We start from the raw sequence: 17,232 nt of genomic DNA, 5'->3' as shown, positions 1-17,232 counted from the left end.
AGTGCCAGGAATCAAACCTATGCCCCTTGTACAAAGGATTCCAAACCCAGAGTGCCAACCACTTAGCCAGGACGACAAGTTTTACCATATAACAAAAATTATTTGAAAAAAGAAAATATTGAAAAAAATAACTACACAAATTTCAGGTGCTGCCATGTCCACTACGACCACATAAGATATATATTTAATTTATATAAATGAATTTTAATAAATGTATCAACAAAAATCCATCATTGATTTTATTTACTTAAGATACAATCAAACACTGTGAATGTTTAGCTTTGTGATAGTCTGGTCTTGAAATAATAAAAAAGAAAATTTATGTTTTAGCAAAATCATTTGTGACAGCAATATGTCCAGGGTTGGCTTAGAATCTTGCTAAAATGACTTAAACCAGAAGAAACCTCAGTACAGTACAGTATAGTGTAATAGTACAGTAACAGTGAGATTTCGTTCTCACTGTCTTTGTGACTTTATTAGTAACAGCACACTATCATTAACTGTAAGATTTTGATTTTGCTGTCCTTGGTACTTTAATAGTAACAGTACATTTCAGTACTAGTACAGCAACAGTGAGATTTTGTTCTCACTGTCCTTGTTACTTTAACAACAACATTAAGATTTTGTTTTTGCCGTCCTTTTTACTTTAACAGTAACAGCACACTAACAGTAAGATTTTATTTTCTAATACTAACAGTAACAGTTAGATTTTGTTTTTGCAGTCCAGGGAATATAATAAAAAAAAAATCAATTAAAATTCCTTTGCTGTGGTTGTTTACTATTCCCTGTTCAGATATTATTTAATCTACTTAAGTTGATTTCTTCTTTATGTTCAGTAATAAAAAAATAAAATAACTAATTAAAATTTTTAAATGATCTTTTGAATCAATTCAAGTACAGTGTTTTTTTTCAATGCTTTGTCCTGTTGCAAAATACATTGCTTGTGATGCTTATTAGCATCTGTGTTCATTTGCAAGATTGCCTCTGCCACAGTAGATTTTTAAATACATTTTTATACTCTTTCTGAATGCAGTAACTGATTTTCTTACGAATTCAATTTCATGCCCTTTTATGATCATTGAAAATAATAACTTCATTCTATATTTCTTTGAAATAAAAATGGGTTATTATAACATTTGTTTCAAACTTACTATTTCATTATAAATCCCTTTTGTTACAGTTGTATAATTCAAAAACATTGATTTGTCAGGATCAAGTTGAATAAAAAAAAAAAATCAAAAAAAATCTGCCATATTTTCATCTTATTCTGTTAGGCCACTTAAAAAATGCTGTTTCACCTATATGTAAAAAAAATCAAAGCTGATAGAAGAACCATGGTAGATTTAAAAATGAAGAAATTGTTTTGAATTTTTTATCCAAATTAATTGAGACAAATCATTGGTTGCCAAAAGTATAACTTAAAAACAATGGATTTATACTGAAAAGTTAATTTAGAAATAAATCTTTTTATTATTTTTAATAAATAAAAAAAATAAATAAATTATCATATTGAAGTTTTAAAACATTTCTTAAAACTTAATTTAAAATAAAGTAAATTATTATATTAAGAAGGAGCATAACAAATGGCTTCTCGTTGTATATTTAATTTATTTTTTTTTCAATTATATGAACTTCTTATTATTTACCAACAATTCACCAAATTATGATAGCCGACTTAATTGAGACAAATCATTACTTGCTAGAAGTATAACTTTAACAAAATGGATTTATACTGAAAAAGTAAGTATGAAACCAATGTCTTTATTCCTTTTAAACCAAAAATCACAGAAATCAATTATCATTTTGATCAGTCCAAAAAAGACTTAAAACTGAATTTACAAGAACATCAATTATTATTTACGGAAGGAGCATAACAAATGGCATCTAGTGGAATATTTACTTTATTTGTAAGTCAATAATATGAACTGCTTAATATTTACCAACAATTCACCAAATTAGGCTAGGCTACCATAATCCTTGAATAGGCTAGCCACTGCTCAATAGTTGCAGAAATTTTACTAGACGCTCCCTAGAACAAAACCTGAAGACCTTACCCCTCTAGAAATTTGGATAATCAAGCTTTTGTAGGAAGGCCTGGCAGAGAACACTATGCTAATTCTTGAAATTTAATAGGCTAATCAATTTTTTTACACAAATTATTTTAATGTCTTTGAAAATCACAGTTCCATTGTCATCCCTGCACAAAGTCTCAAAATCTTCATAATTTGTCTTATAAATTAGGCCTATAGAGTTTGGTGTATGATGATAACGATGTTAAGTTACTTACTAACATCAGCTTTATATGTTAAAAATCCAAATTACTTACTATGTGACATCAGTGCTGTCTTCTCATCATAATTAAATGATGAAAAATAGCAGCCTCTCTCTGATTGCATGGCTTCCGATTTGAATTTGACCGCCAAATTTCGCCAGCAAAACTGACCACCAGCTTTTACTTTTGCGAGTCGGTTTGACCAGCAATAGTTGATCAACAGGTTTTTGTTGGACCGCGGAAACGCTTTGCTGATGAAAAGATCGATCCACAAAAAGCGCAGAAACACTTTGTTGATCAACAATCTTGATTCAATATTTTTTTTTGGACGGCGAAAAACCCCTTAGCTGTATGGTGATGGTTTCTTCTTCGTTTTCCGTATTTCCTGACGTCCTGCAAAATAAAACTTATGAATAATATACAGTTGAATGAAGTATCATTTAGTTTGTTTGCACAGTACGTGTTTAAGGAAGCCTGCATGATCATAGAAATTTTCCTTTTTTATTAGGGGAATGTATTACTACTGACATGCAAAAATAAATTCTAATGGTACACTCACAATCAGCTGATAGCTATGACTCAAAAATTTCTTGGTAAGTAGTCCAGAAATGGATTTTTAAAAATTGTTTTGTTTCTTTTGCCAAGAAATTACACAAAAAGGTGACACGAGAAAAAGCTTGGAGGTGACCAAACATTCTGCCATAGGCAATGAACATACAACACTGAAAATTAAAGACAAATAGCTTTATAGCTGTTTTAAGTCACCAATACTACATATTGCTCTTTTCTTATAAGCCATCAAGACTAGATTAAAATACATTGGGAACCAAACTTTGGTTGAAAAGTATAATGTTTGACTTGTTAGCATTAACATTTTACCTTTTGATATTCTTGAGTTAAAATTGCAAAAATTATGTCTACTGCTGGTACTATTTGGAGAGGGTTGATCAAATACATATACTAAATAGGAAATACATTTATCAGAAAAAATGTTTAGTAATTTTGTACTTCAGAGCCAATTCATATGAAAGAGGTGGTCATAGAATTTAGAGGGGGCACATGCAATCGGAAATCAAAATTAGTGTGCTGTTTTTAAAAGTTAAAAATGATTTGATAGCAACCAGTCCACCTCCCATGCCTTTTTTTCATCAAAGATGTCTCAAAATTTTGAGATAATCTTTTTGTTCTAATAGTCCAAAGGTCAAATAACTATTCCTCTGAGGTCGCAATCCCCCCCTCCGAAAAAAAGGGTTAAAAGACGCTTAATTATCAAGTTTATTGAAAACGTATATCTGCAATACACAAAGAACAACTAAGGGTATTAATTTGAAAGTTTCAGGACATGTTGAGGAGGTACTGTAAAATCACTAGAGGGCAACTAAATTCCCTTCCATCTTTTCTTAGTTGCTTTCTCTCAGACATTTAGCTCTTATTTGACCCATAAATTTAATATAGCAAAGAACAAAAAAACAAGAACAAAGATGTTACAGTAAATTATGAACAAGACTAAAATATGCTGTAGAAAATACCAAACTTACTGTAAAACTTACTTTCGAGGATTATGATATTTCCTTAGAAACTGCATTGCCCTGAAATGAAGCCATTTTTGAAAATCAAGATCGTCACCACCATCTCCACTTCTTTTGGAATTCTTTGCATTTAGTTTTTTTATAAACTGATTCCACAGATAGGTCCATGTGGATTTACACCCTTCCACTTGAAAATAAACAAGAAAGGTAGTATAATAAAGGAATTATTTAACATAGATGAAGCTTAGAAACTGAATCAGTTTATAAACTGATTCCGCAGGTAGTTCCATGTGGATTTACACCATTCCACTAGAAAATCAACAAGAAAGGTAGTATAATAAAGTAATTATTACACATAGATGAAGCTAACAAATAAAAGAAAGTATAACAGTTTTATTGAATAAAATCATGCAACAATGGTAGCATGTTTCCAGTTTTCTGCAAAAATTGCATTCTATATTTCACAACTATTGAGAACAATATGAATTTAAACCTTGTCCGTGAGTTAAAGAAATTGACTTAATGCGGATGATTTACTGACCCCACAATGGGTCTTGACTACAATTTGTGTATTATAGATTATATATCTCACTTTAATACCTCTTGCCTTAGAGACACAATATTTTGACAAAAGTATGTTAAAATCACAAGGTCAATTTATTTCCTTGCAGGATTTGCAAGATCTTAATCTGGTGTACTACAGACTTTTCCATAGCTTATTCAGAAGATCAAGCAAGCAGCATTTAAAGCAAAAGGCAATGTAATATATTTCATAAGTTCAGAAACTTTATGAGATCTTTGTCAGAAGCAACGCTGTAGCGTTGCCTATAGTAAAGGCCATACGGCCCCAAGGTTTTATTATTTTTTTCTCAGAGGCACTTCATATGGAAGGGGTCGTCAAAGAAGCTTCAAAGAGGGTTCATTCGATTGGAAATCGAGAGCTCTGGTGCCTTTTTCAATAGTCGGAAATGATTAGAGGGCAACTAGCCCCCTCCCCCCACGCCCATCCTTCCCCCAAACACATCCAATCAAACTTTTGAGATAGCCACTTTGTTCAGAGTAGCTGATTTTCAGATAGAAAACATGTTTTTGAGGAGGATACTCCTCCACAACCCTCAGGGGAAGGGTTGTAAAGTTATGCCCTGGGGGCATATAAGGTTTTTATAGATGGCGTTGTAGTAGAAACTTCAAAACAGGCTCATTCGATTGGAAATTAAAGAGCTAGTGCCCTTTTTAAAGTCGAAAGTGATTGGAAAGTAACTAGCCCCCCTCCCCCCCCCGCCCATCAATTCCCCAAACGCATCCAATCAAAATTTTCAGATAGTGAATTTGTTCAGCGCAGTTGATTTCCAAATAGAAAATATATTTTTGAGGAGGACACTCCCCCACAACCTTCAGGGCAAGGGTTTTAAGTTATGCCCTGGGGGCATATAAGGTTTTTATAGAAGGTGTTGTCGTAGAAACTTCAAAACAGGCTCATTCGATTGGAAATTAAAGGGCTAGTGCCCTTTTTAATAGTCGAAAGTAATTGGAGGGCAACTAGCCCCCCCCCGCCCATCAGTTCCCCAAACACCTCCAATCAAAATTTTGAGATAGCCATTGTGTTCAGTTTAGTTGATTTCCAGATAGAAAGTATATTTTTGAGGAGGATACTCCCCTACAACCCTCAGGGCAAGGGTTTTAAGTTATGCCCTTGGGGCATATAATGTTTTTTTAGAAGGCTTTGTTGTAGAAACTTCAAACATGCTCATTCAATTGGAAATTAAAGGGCTACTGCCCTTTTTAATAGTCGAGAGTGATTGGAGTGTAACTAGCCCCCATCCGTCCCCCCCACGCCCATCATTTCCCCAAATGCATCCAATCAAAATTTTCAGATAGCCATTTTGTTCAGCGTAGTTGATTTCCAGATAGAAAATATATTTTTGAGGAGGACACTCCCCCACAACCCTCAAGACAAGGGTTTTAAGTTATGCCCTGGGGGCATATAAGGTTTTTATAGAACTCGTTGTCGTAGAAATTTCAAAACAGGCTCATTCGATTGGAAATTAAAGGTCTAGTGCCCTTTTTAATAGTCGAAAGTGATTGGAGTGCAACTTGCCCCCCCACCCTACCCCACCCCCACGCCCATCATTTCCCCAAACACATCCAATCAGAATTTTGAGATAGCCAATTTGTTCAGCGTAGTTGACTTCCAGATAGAAAATATGTTTTTGAGGAGGACACTCCCCCAGAACCTCCAGGGCAAGGGTTTTAAGATATGCCCTGGGGGTATATAAGGTTTTTATAGAAGTCCTTGTCGTAGAAACTTCAAAAAAATCTCAGTCGATTGGAAATTTCAAAGGGATAGTGCCCTTTTTAATAGTCGAAAGTGATTTCAGGTCAATTATCCCCCCCCCACGCCCCTCATTTCCCCAAACACATCCAATCAACAGTTTGATATATCTATTTTGTTCAGCGTAATTGATTTCCAGATATAAAATATGTTTTTGAGGAGGACACTCCCCCAAAACCCTCAGGGCAAGGGTTTTAAGTTATGCCCGGGGGGCATATAAGGTTTTTATAGAAGGCGTTGTCGTAGAAACTTCAAAACAGGCACAATCAATCGGAAATTCAAAGGGCTAGTGCCCTTTCTAATAGTCGAAAGTGATTGGAGGGACACTAGCCCCCCCCCACGCCCCTCCGTCCCCCCCACACAACCAATCCAAATTTGGAGATAGCCATTTTGTTCAGCGTAGTTAATTTCCAGATAGAAAATATGTTTTTGAGGAGGACAATCCCCCACCTCCCTCAGAGCAAGGGTTTTAAGCTATGCCCTGGGGGCATACAAGGTTTTTTTAGAAGGCGGTGTCGTAGAAACTTCAAAAAGGCTCATTCGATTGGAATTTCCGAGGGCTAGTGCCCTTTTTTATAGTCGAAAGTGAACTGAGGGCAACTAACCCCCCTCTCACGCCCACCTTTTCCCCTAAAACGTCCAATCGAAATTTTAAGACAGCCATTTTATTCAACGTAGTTTTAAGTTCTGAAATTAGGTCTTTGAGGATTACAACTCCCCCAAAGCCCTCAGGGCAAGGGATGTAATTTAAGGATTCTCCGAATCTTTCATATTATTTCTTATGGAAGGGATGCTCGTAAAAACTTTAGAGAGGGTTCATTTGATTGAAAATTGAAAGTTCTTGTTCACTTTATAAGTTTCAAAAGAGATTCAAGGGCAACTAGCCCCTCTCCCTCCTCCACGCCCTAAATGCATCAGATAAAAATTTTGACATAGACATTTTTGTTAAAATAGTTCGAAGTTCTGATAACAAAAAACTCCGGTGTTAACACAGCCCATCAGGGCACGGGGGTAGGCGTTTTAAGTTACGCCATGAAGCATAAATTATTCAGGGGGGCTTATCACTTATGGGAATGGGTTTTGTATGGGAAGAACACATTGGAAATCAATTATAATTATCCAATTATAAGGTTAAAATACATACTCTGTGATAGATGCAAATTTGCTTTGGCACACAAATTCCTATTAAGGTCAATTCCAAACAGTCGTGATCCCTTTTTGTCAGCAAGTGAAATGGTCTAAACCCCCTTATTGGAACTATTTTTTCAATCCCTTCATTATTGTCAATCGCTGTCAACAATTTATGCAAGCTGTCTATTGTCATATATAAGGTTTTATCAAAGAGGTAATTGTATAGACTTTGAAAAAAGCCTCATTCGATTTAAATTGAAAGCTCTAGATCCGTCTTTTAAAGTCAAGAATAATCGGACAGTAAGCACCCCCCCCCCATGCCATAAAATTTGAAACTTTTTGGAATCAAAAACGAACAAAAATTAATTAAAAAAAAATTCCGAAAAATAAGTTTTTCAAAGAAAAGTAAAGGCCATTTTAAACTTAAACTCGGGAGATACAAATACATGTTAAAATTCAAACTCAAAACGACTAGAAATTACTATTAAAGAATAAATGAAACACAAAACGAACAGAAATTAAATAAACAATCATAGCGAAAAACATACAACAATTAATAATACAAATAAATAAATAGATCTTAAAGCAAATATATGCTTGGATTAAATAAGAAAATCTAGCTTAAAACGGAAAAAAATAGTTTGCTATTAAAGTATAAATGAAACTTCAAACGGACAGAAATTAAATAAACAATTAATGCAAACAAACATAAAATATATATTAATGTAAATGAATAAATAAATCCTAAAACGAGTGAACTTGTGAACTCGAGTGAACGAGTGCCATTTTGGGCACTTCCGTACCGTGAGTAAAATATGATATATTTAAAATACAAAAAAATAAAGTTCCTTGTTTCTAAAGATAATTCCGACTTCCTCTAATTAAGTTTAAATCTAGTTTCAAAAAAAGAAAAGTCCTTAATCAGCAAAGAGAAAAATTGCATTTTAGCCTCAGACAAAGAACGGCGCTATCCAGTTTTGGATTTCGCTAAGATAGTGGGGAATAAAAAGACTTCACACAATGTTTCTCAGGAAGTTTAAATTATAAGAGCCGCGTGAACGTTTGAATCATCAGATGTATTTAAAAAAATTTATTGAACGAAGGGTTCGCATCCTTGGGCCACTTGGGCCAATTGTGAGCCAGTTTTTAGAGCGCAGGACAAAAAACTACGTTTGATAGTGGGGTAAAAGTGCTTTTTGGAAGATTATTATGAGCAGAATTATTTCGGCACTCAGGCATTGCAATTCAGTCAATATTATTATCTCTGCTCCTGTTTGTCGTCAATTGAAGTGAGCATTGCTGTACACCTAAATGTAAGTTACAATAAATCTATTGCTTTTCTATTTTTGTTTATTTTACTTTACATGTCTGTATCTAGTCACACGACAGGTAATTAGTTCGTATGCCTCCGAGGTAGTGCTCCCAAGGATCTGATTTCTACATACTATAACAGGTAATGGATTCTGAGATAACCCAAGGAAAGAAGGTTACATTCATATAATTACATATTTTATTTTCTCGCTTTCTGCGGGGGGCGTGATTGACACTCCGCCTTAAATCATAATATTACTAATGGCGCAGTCCTTAGCGATATTTCATGGTAAATTTGCAGTTGGCCATGTGGTTTGGCTAGGGCACAGTTTATAGACAGTAAGCTTATCGCAGATCATTTCTGGTCATCGTGAACAAAAAGCTCCTCCCACTTCTTTCTGCCTTAGCTTGTTTAGCCTGTTTATGAATATACCAGTAAGCTTATCGCAGATCATTTCTGGTCATCGTGAACAAAAAGCTCCTCCCACTTCTTTCTGCCTTAGCTTGTTTAGCCTGTTTCTTTCCACTCGCACCCCTGTCCGGGTTTTTATAATGGGAGAGATAGAGAATGATCATACTGCTATATTCTGTCTACTGTGGGCTAGGGTGAGGGTGAAAACATCATTTGATGCTTTTTTATGCTCTTTTATTATTCATATAAAATACTGTTGGGGCCCTTTTGGGGGCTCGGGATGCAATTAGTCCCAGAGGCAATTATTGATTTGTGAAAGAGCATAAAAAAGGCCTCAGGTCACCTTCATCTTGGCTGGATTGTTTGGCCCACTAGAAATTTACCAAATTTATAGGTAAACTGATTTTAGCAAGATTGATGATAACATGGGTATATAGGCTATGTTGAAAAGAAAAGATATCATCTTTGAGAGTTCATAAATAGCTTAACAAATCTTATACTTGGATTCGGGATGAGACTCTGATTCTGGGGATGGGTTTGTTTCTTATCTGTCTGAACACTCTGTTAATCTAGATATTTACCTAAACACTCACTTAAAGAAGTCTGGATACAAGGCTATCTTGTTGCTATTCATAGCACTTATTTTGGGTGGAGGGCTGCTAGTCCAACCAATCCTAGACCTGGAATCTGACTAGACCTAGATTAACCTAGATACTGAGATTCTGCAAGTGGGCTCCACCTGCAGCAAGAGGCTTCAGCCACCCTCATCAGAGTATTTACTTAGGGGGACATATCCAGAGGCATATTGTCAGCAGACAGAGTCTGCATCATTCCAAACAAACTTTATTTACTTCCAAAATTCACACCAGACCAAAGTGGATGCAGAGACAGGCATCACTCTCTAAACCAAGCACTGCCTGGCAGGAGACCTGAGACAAGTAAGTAAGTCAAGTTAATTCACAGATTTTATTCCTAAAATCATAATGCTAAACATGACTATCTTCCCCCCCTGGTGGACACATATAGCCTACAGCCTAGGCTACTAGTTTATATAACCTATATAAACGGCAGAGTAACCTATAAGCCTATAAGAGGCAGAGTATTAGTGGCTGAAGCTGGAGTTGAAACCATAGATTTATAATTTAAATATAATTTTGTTAATGGTTACCTCTGAAGGAAGAATGCTAGACAAATGAAAGTAGTACAATTAGTTTCCTTATTTTATGCTCTTCTCAAATTTCGGGGTTTCTTTTCTGACAATGCATCCTACCCCTCCCTCCCCCAATAGCCTCATATATAGTCCTTGTAGTATATATATTTCTCAGTTAATTGGATGTAGTGATGTCTTGAGGTAGTAGTATTGAAAATAAATAAATAAAACTTAAAACAAGTAACGACTAAACTTATATAGGCCTAGTCAGTGAGTTACACATATTTATAAGTAGTAAGCTAAATATGTCACTGAGTTATATATTTCTGTATATAACTTATATAGGCCTAGTCAGTGCGTTACACATATTTCTAAGTAGTAGGTTAAATATGTCACTCAGTTATATATTTCTGTATATAACCTAGATAGGCCTAGTCAGTGAGTTACACATATCTATAAGTAGTAGGCTAAATATGTCACTGAGTTATATATTTCTGTATATAACTTATACAGGCCTAGTCAGTGAGTTACAACTATTTATAATTAGTAGGCTAAATATGTCACTGAGCTATATATTTCTGTATATAGCTTATATAGGCCTAGTCAGTGAGTTACACATATTAATAAGTAGTAGGTTAAATATGTCACTCATTTATATATTTCTTTATATAACTTATATAGGCCTAGTCAGTGAGTTACACATATTTATAAGTAGTAGGATAAATATGTCACTGAGTTATATATTTCTATATATAACTTATACAGGCCTAGTCAGTGAGTTACACATATTTATAAGTAGTAGGCTAAATATGTAACTGAGTTATATATTTCTGTATATAACTTATAAAGGCCTAGTCAGTGAGTTACACATATTTTAATTAGTAGGCTAAATATGTCACTGAGTTATATATTTCTGTATATAACTTATATAGGCCTAGTCAGTGAGTTACACATATTTATAAGTAGTTGGCTAAATATGTCACTCAGTTATATATTTCTGTATATAACTTATACAGGCCTAGTCAGTGAGTTACACTTATTTATAAGTAGTAGGCTAAATATGTCACTCAGTTATATATTTCTGTATATAACTTATACAGGCCTAGTCATTGAGTTACACATATTTATAAGTACTAGGCTAAATATGTCACTGAGTTATATATTTCTGTATTTAACTTATACAGGCCTAGTCAGTGAGTTACACATATTTATAATTAGTAGGCTAAATATGTCACTGAGTTATATATTTCTGTATATAAATTATATAGGCCTAGTCAGTGAGTTACACATATTTATAAGTAGTAGGTTAAATATGTCACTGAGTTATATATTTCTGTATATAACTTATATAGGCCTAGTCAGTGAGTTATGTATATTTATAAGTAGTAGGTTAAATATGTCACTGAGTTATGGCCTTTGCAAAACAAAAGTGATCCGTTTATCTGGCCTCCCCCAGGTCATTCAGTGTGTCCCCAGGTGGCGATAGGGGAACGCTCTACAGATATGTAGAGTACCTCCATAGGAGGCATGGACCAAGGGGGAACATTATCCCTGAGGGTCCATAATAGAATCTGGGGCGCCCTCGCCCGGGGTCATAAATACAGGCGGAGGAGGAAGAAGGCCCCTCAAATGTACACTCAAAAGGGCCCACTGGTTTGTCCACAAGTTCCATGAGTTGCAAACCTTCTCCCAGTAATGGGTTAAATTGCATGGTGATGCAGAACACCATCGCGGGAGGATCCTCTATAGGAGGACAACTGTGGCAGGGCGTAAGATCCAGATCTATGGACAAAAGCCTCTGCAAAGGGCTGCCTCGACCTTTTCGGGGTACCTGCAAGACTGGGAACCTTGCGGTCAACTCTATTCCCACTTGAGGAGTGGCGCCCCTCGAGGAAATTATAGCCTAGTAAACGACACAGCCTTCGCACGGGATTCTGACTAATAGACAATTCTTCTGGGATTGGTATGTTTTGATGGGCGTCTTTGGGCTGAAAAATCTCTTCCTAGCTAACTTATCTATTACGGGTTGCCTCCCCGTAGTAGCATAATATTTGTAGGCATGAATTTATAATGAGTCGGAGGTAATAGGCTTTAGATTGTCTGTACAGGATTTCGACTCTTCTTGATAGAACAGCATCGCCAAGTGCTGAAAACCATGTTGTGACCAAGATGGGCTCATGACTGCACAAAGCCTCCATTCATGGAGGTCCCAGGGACTTCTTGCTGTCCGGTTCTAGGCCGGCTTAAGCACGTCGGTGTAGACTTGAGAAGATATGTGATCCCCATCCTGCACTGGTATCCGGGATCATTGCTTTTCCTAAGGCCAAAATAATTTCAATGATTTAAAGAACATGAAAATTGGAACTTGGAATGTTACGACATTAAAAAATGACCATCGTATTGACATTTTGACTGACGAATTCAGAAGATTTGAACTGGATTTACTAGGAGTTTCAGAAACTCATATCCCAGGGGTAGGAAGTATGAAATTAGGTCATACAGAATTTGTTTACTCAGGCAGGAAGTATGGGGTACATAGACAGGGAGTAGGGCTCATAATGAATAAGGAAGCTGCTAAGTCTTGTTTAAGGCTGGGAAGGTATTAATAATAGAATACTAATAGCTCTTTTATGACTAGAAAGTTCAGGGTATCAGTTATAGTAGTAAACGCCCCTGTAGAACCGACTGACGGAGATACTAGTGACTCAGATGAATTTTACTTACAGTTACAGGAGCAAATAGACACGGTCCCAGGTAGAAATATGATGTTATTACTGGGAGATTTTAACTCCCAGGTTGATAGAAATAAGGATAGATGGTATCCCAGCTTAGGTAAATTGGTGTAGGAAAAGAGAACAGTAATGGATACAGACTTTTGCAATTTTGTAGGTATAACCAATACGGTGTTTGGTCATAAAATGGCTCATAAGCTAACATGGTATTCACGTGATGGTAAGACAGCAAACCTTATTGATTATGTTATAGTAAACCGAAGACTAGCAGGATCATTACAAGATACTAGGGTAGATAGGAGTGCTGTTTTTGATTTTAAAAGGAAAGATCGCCATCTAGTATTGTCTAGGGTTAATTTAAAGCTGAAATTTCGGAAGGGTAACTACCTCCCGGGAAGTTATGATGTTAGTAGACTCCAGGATGAGAATTTGAGAGAAACTTTCCAGGAACAGTCGAATGCTAAACTTGAGAGTCTAAAATTTGATAATGTAGAAGATGTTTGGAATAATTTTAGAAAAATAGTTTGTAAAGTTGATGAATGTATATTAGGGCAAAAAGCTAGAAATGCAGCTAAGAATATCAGTGAAAAAGCTTTATGTTTAAGAGAAAGGAGAAAGGACTTGTACAAGAATTATCTGAGTGATAGATCGCATGAAAACAAAAGAAATGTAAAGAAAGTGGAGAAAACATTGAAATATGAACTAAGGAGGTGTGAAGTTGAGGCCATGGATAAAATTGCCGAGGATTTAGAAGATGCAGATAGACGGCATAATAGTAAAATATTGTACTGGCACGTTAAAAATTTGAGAGGTAGTAGTCAATCCGGACTTGTCCCAGTTAAAGATAGGAATGGGGTGGCAATTAGCGATAAGGAAAAAGCTAAAGCGAGATGTGCCGAACATTTTGAGAACTTGCTTAACCGAGATAGAGTTGCAGGAAAAAATATAGAGGAAAATGAAAAAGTGTGTGATACCTTGGATGTGAAGGAAGATATGTTTTGTGAGGAGGAATTAGCAACAGTACTAAAAGGAATAACGAATTATAATGCTACAGGTGCTGATAGAGATGTACTTGAGTTTATTAAATATGGAGTCTCTGAGGTTAGAAATAAGATACTGAAGATTATGAATATGATTTTTAAAAAAGGGGAGGTACCTAATGATTTCTGGAAAACCTTAATTAAGCCACTGTATAGGAAAGGTGATAAAAGTGAGTGTGGTAATTATCGAGGCATTAGTCTGGTCTCTGTAGGTAGCAAATTGCTTAGTAATATGATACTTCTTAGACTGAGAGATGCCATAGACAAAGTTTTAAGAGAAGAGCAGTGCGGTTTTAGAAAAGGTAGAGGATGTGTTGACCAAATTTTCACTCTTAGGCTAATAAGTGAGAAGTGCCTAAGTTTTCAAACACCTTTGGTCCTCAGTTTTATAGATTATGAGCAAGCCTTCGATTCTGTTGATAGAAGAGCTTTTGCAAAGGTTTTATCCTTGTATGGTATACCGGACAAATAGATTAAAGTGATTAGTGCTATCTACGAGAATAACACTGCTGCGGTTAAGGTAGGAAGTGACGTTAGCAGCTGGTTTTGTACTAAATCAGGTGTTAAGCAGGGTTGTGTTCTATCCTCCTTTATATGGATTATTTTGATGGACTTTGTTTTAAGGAGAACAGGAAAGGAAGGATGGGTTACATAGACAGGGAGTAGGGCTCATGATGAATAAGGAAGCTGCTAAGTCTTGTTTAGGCTAGGAAGGTATTAATAATAGAATACTAATTGCTCATTTTATGACTAGTAAGTTCAAGGTATCAGTTATAGTAGTATACGCCCCTGTAGAACCGACTGATGGAGATACTAGTGACTCAGATGAATTCTACTTACAGTTACAGGAGCAAATAGACAAGGTCCCACGTAGAAATATGATGTTATTGCTGGGAGATTTTAACGCCCAGGTTGGTAGAAATATGGATAGATGGTATCCCAGCTTAGGTAAATTTGGTGTAGGAAAAGAAAACAGTAATGGATACAGACTTTTGCAATTTTGTAGGTATAACAATCTAGTTATAACCAATACGGTGTTTGGTCATAAAATGGCTCATAAGCTAACATGGTATTCACGTGATGGTAAGACAGCAAACCTTATTGATTATGTTATAGTAAATCGAAGACTGGTTGGATCAATACAAGATACTAGGGTATACAGGAGTGCTGTTATTGATGTTAAAAGTAAAGATCACCATCTAGTAGTGTCAAGGGTTAATTTAAAGCTGAAATATCGGAAGGGTAATTACCTCCGGGGAAGTTATGATGTTGGTAGACTCCAGGATGAGAATTTGAGAGAAACTTTCCAGGAACAGTTGAATACTAAACTTGACAATTTAAAATTTGACAATGTTGAAGACGGTTGGAATAATTTCAGAAAAATAGTCTGTGCAGTTGCTGAATGTGTCTTAGGGAAGAAAGCTAGGCCTGCAGCTAAGAATATTAGTGAAAAAGCTTTATGTTTAATAGAAAGGAGAAAGGACTTCTACAAGAATTATCTGAGTGATAGATCACATGAAAACAAAAGAAATGTAAAGAAAGTGGAGAAAGCATTGAAACATGAACTAAGTAGGTGTGAAGTAGAGGCCATTGATAAATTTGCCGATGATATAGAAGATGCATCTAGACGGCATAATAGTAAAATATTGTTCTGTCACTTTAACAAATTTAGAGGTAGTAGTCAATCCGGACTTTTCCCAGTTAAAGATAGGAATGGGGTGGCAATTAGCGATAAGACAAAAGCTAAAGCGAGATGGGCCGAACATTTTGAGAATTTGCTTAACCGAGATAGAGTTGCAGGAAAAAATATAGAGGAAAATGAAAAAGTTTGTGATACCTTGGATGTGAAGGAAGATTTGTTTTGTGAGGAGGAATTAGAAACAGTACTAAAAGGAATAAAGAATAATAAGGCTCCAGGTGCTGATAGGGTAGTAAATGAGATTCTTAAATATGGTGGCTCTGAGGTTAGAAATAAGTTATAGGAGATTATGAATATGATTTTTGAAAAAGGGGAAGTACCTAACGATTTTAGGAAAACCTTAATTAAGCCACTTTATAAGAAAGGTGATAAAAGTGAGTGTGGTAATTATCGAGGCATTAGTCTGGTCTCTGTAGGTAGCAAATTGCTTAGTAATATGATACTTTTTAGACTGAGAGATGCCGTAGACAAAGTTTTAAGAGAAGAGCAGTGCGGTTTTAGAAAAGGTAGAGGATGTGTTGACCAAATTTTCACTCTTAGGTTAATAATTGAGAAGTGCCTAAGTTTTCAAACACCTTTGGTCCTCAGTTTTATAGATTATGAGCAAGCGTTCGATTCTGTTGATAGAGGAGCTTTAGTAAAGGTTTTATCCTTGTATGGTATACCAGACAAATACATTAAAGTGATTAGTGCTATGTACGAGAATAACACTGCTGCGGTTAAGGTAGGAAATGAGGTTAGCAGCTGGTTTTGTATTAAATCAGGAGTTAAGCAGGGTTGTGTTCTATCCCCCTTTATATGGATTATTTTGATGGACTTTGTTTTAAGGAGCACAGGAAAGGCAATGGGAGACCACGGAATCAAATGGGGAGGAAAAAGTCTCCTGGACTTGGATTATGCTGATGATTTAAGCATCCTAGATGAAAGTGTGAGCAAAATGAATGAAGTTTTAGAGGTTTTGCGAGTTCAGGGTGCTAGTATTGGTTTGAAAATTAATGTTAGGAAGACCAAGTCACTAAGGCTAGGAATAAGTGAAGATGAAAACGTGACGTTGGGTAATGAAAAGATTGATCAAGTGGGCAGTTTCACTTACCTTGGTAGTATTATTAGTAAAGATGGTGGGAGCAGTGAAGATGTTAAAAATAGAATAGCCAAGGCTCAGGGTGTTTTTTCACACTTAAAAAAAGTTTGGAAGAATAGGAAGATAAATCTGCAAACCAAGATTATAATATTAGAAGCTAAAGTGGTGACAGTGGTCAAATATGGCTCTGAAGCATGGACGCTCCGAAAAGCGGATGAAGATTTGCTAGATATTTTTCAGAGACAGTGCTGAAGGATTGTTCTGGGTACCCGACTGACTGACCGTATTTCAAACAATAGGCTATACGAAAAATGTGGTTCAATACCGCTTTCTAGGTCTATAATGAAAGAAAGGTTGAGGTGGTTAGGGCATGTTGTTAGGATGAAGGATGACAGATTGACGAAGATTGTTCTTTTCGGCAAACCATCTAGGGCTAAAAGGAAAGCAGGTCGTCCCCGTCTGGGTTGGGAGGACGTCATAAAGAAAGATCTAAAGGAAATGGGAACTTCGTGAGCGGTTGTAAAAAGGGAGGCTTTGAATAGA

At 35.9% G+C, this 17,232-nt stretch overlaps 1 protein-coding gene across 1 annotated transcript in view; it reads right to left on the bottom strand.

The window, feature by feature from the left end:
* LOC148941738 (uncharacterized) overlaps window positions 1–17,232 on the bottom strand; it is a 39,243-nt gene that overhangs the window by 6,476 nt on the left and 15,535 nt on the right. Inside the window, exons 2-3 of the mRNA XM_089104245.1 lie at window positions 3,823–3,988; window positions 2,620–2,665 (exon numbers count right to left, since the gene is read on the bottom strand). Of these exons, the coding sequence (XP_088960371.1) occupies window positions 2,620–2,665; window positions 3,823–3,988 (212 nt within the window). The remainder of the gene's footprint in view (window positions 1–2,619; window positions 2,666–3,822; window positions 3,989–17,232) is intronic.

This window comes from Artemia sp. Qi Xiang Cuo, chromosome 18 (genome assembly GCF_049724085.1).
Source record: "Artemia sp. Qi Xiang Cuo chromosome 18, ASM4972408v1, whole genome shotgun sequence".
Taxonomy (NCBI): Eukaryota; Metazoa; Arthropoda; class Branchiopoda; order Anostraca; family Artemiidae; genus Artemia; species Artemia sp. Qi Xiang Cuo.
The sequence above is the reverse complement of the archived record's forward strand: the minus strand, read 5'-3'. Positions and strand labels throughout refer to the sequence as shown.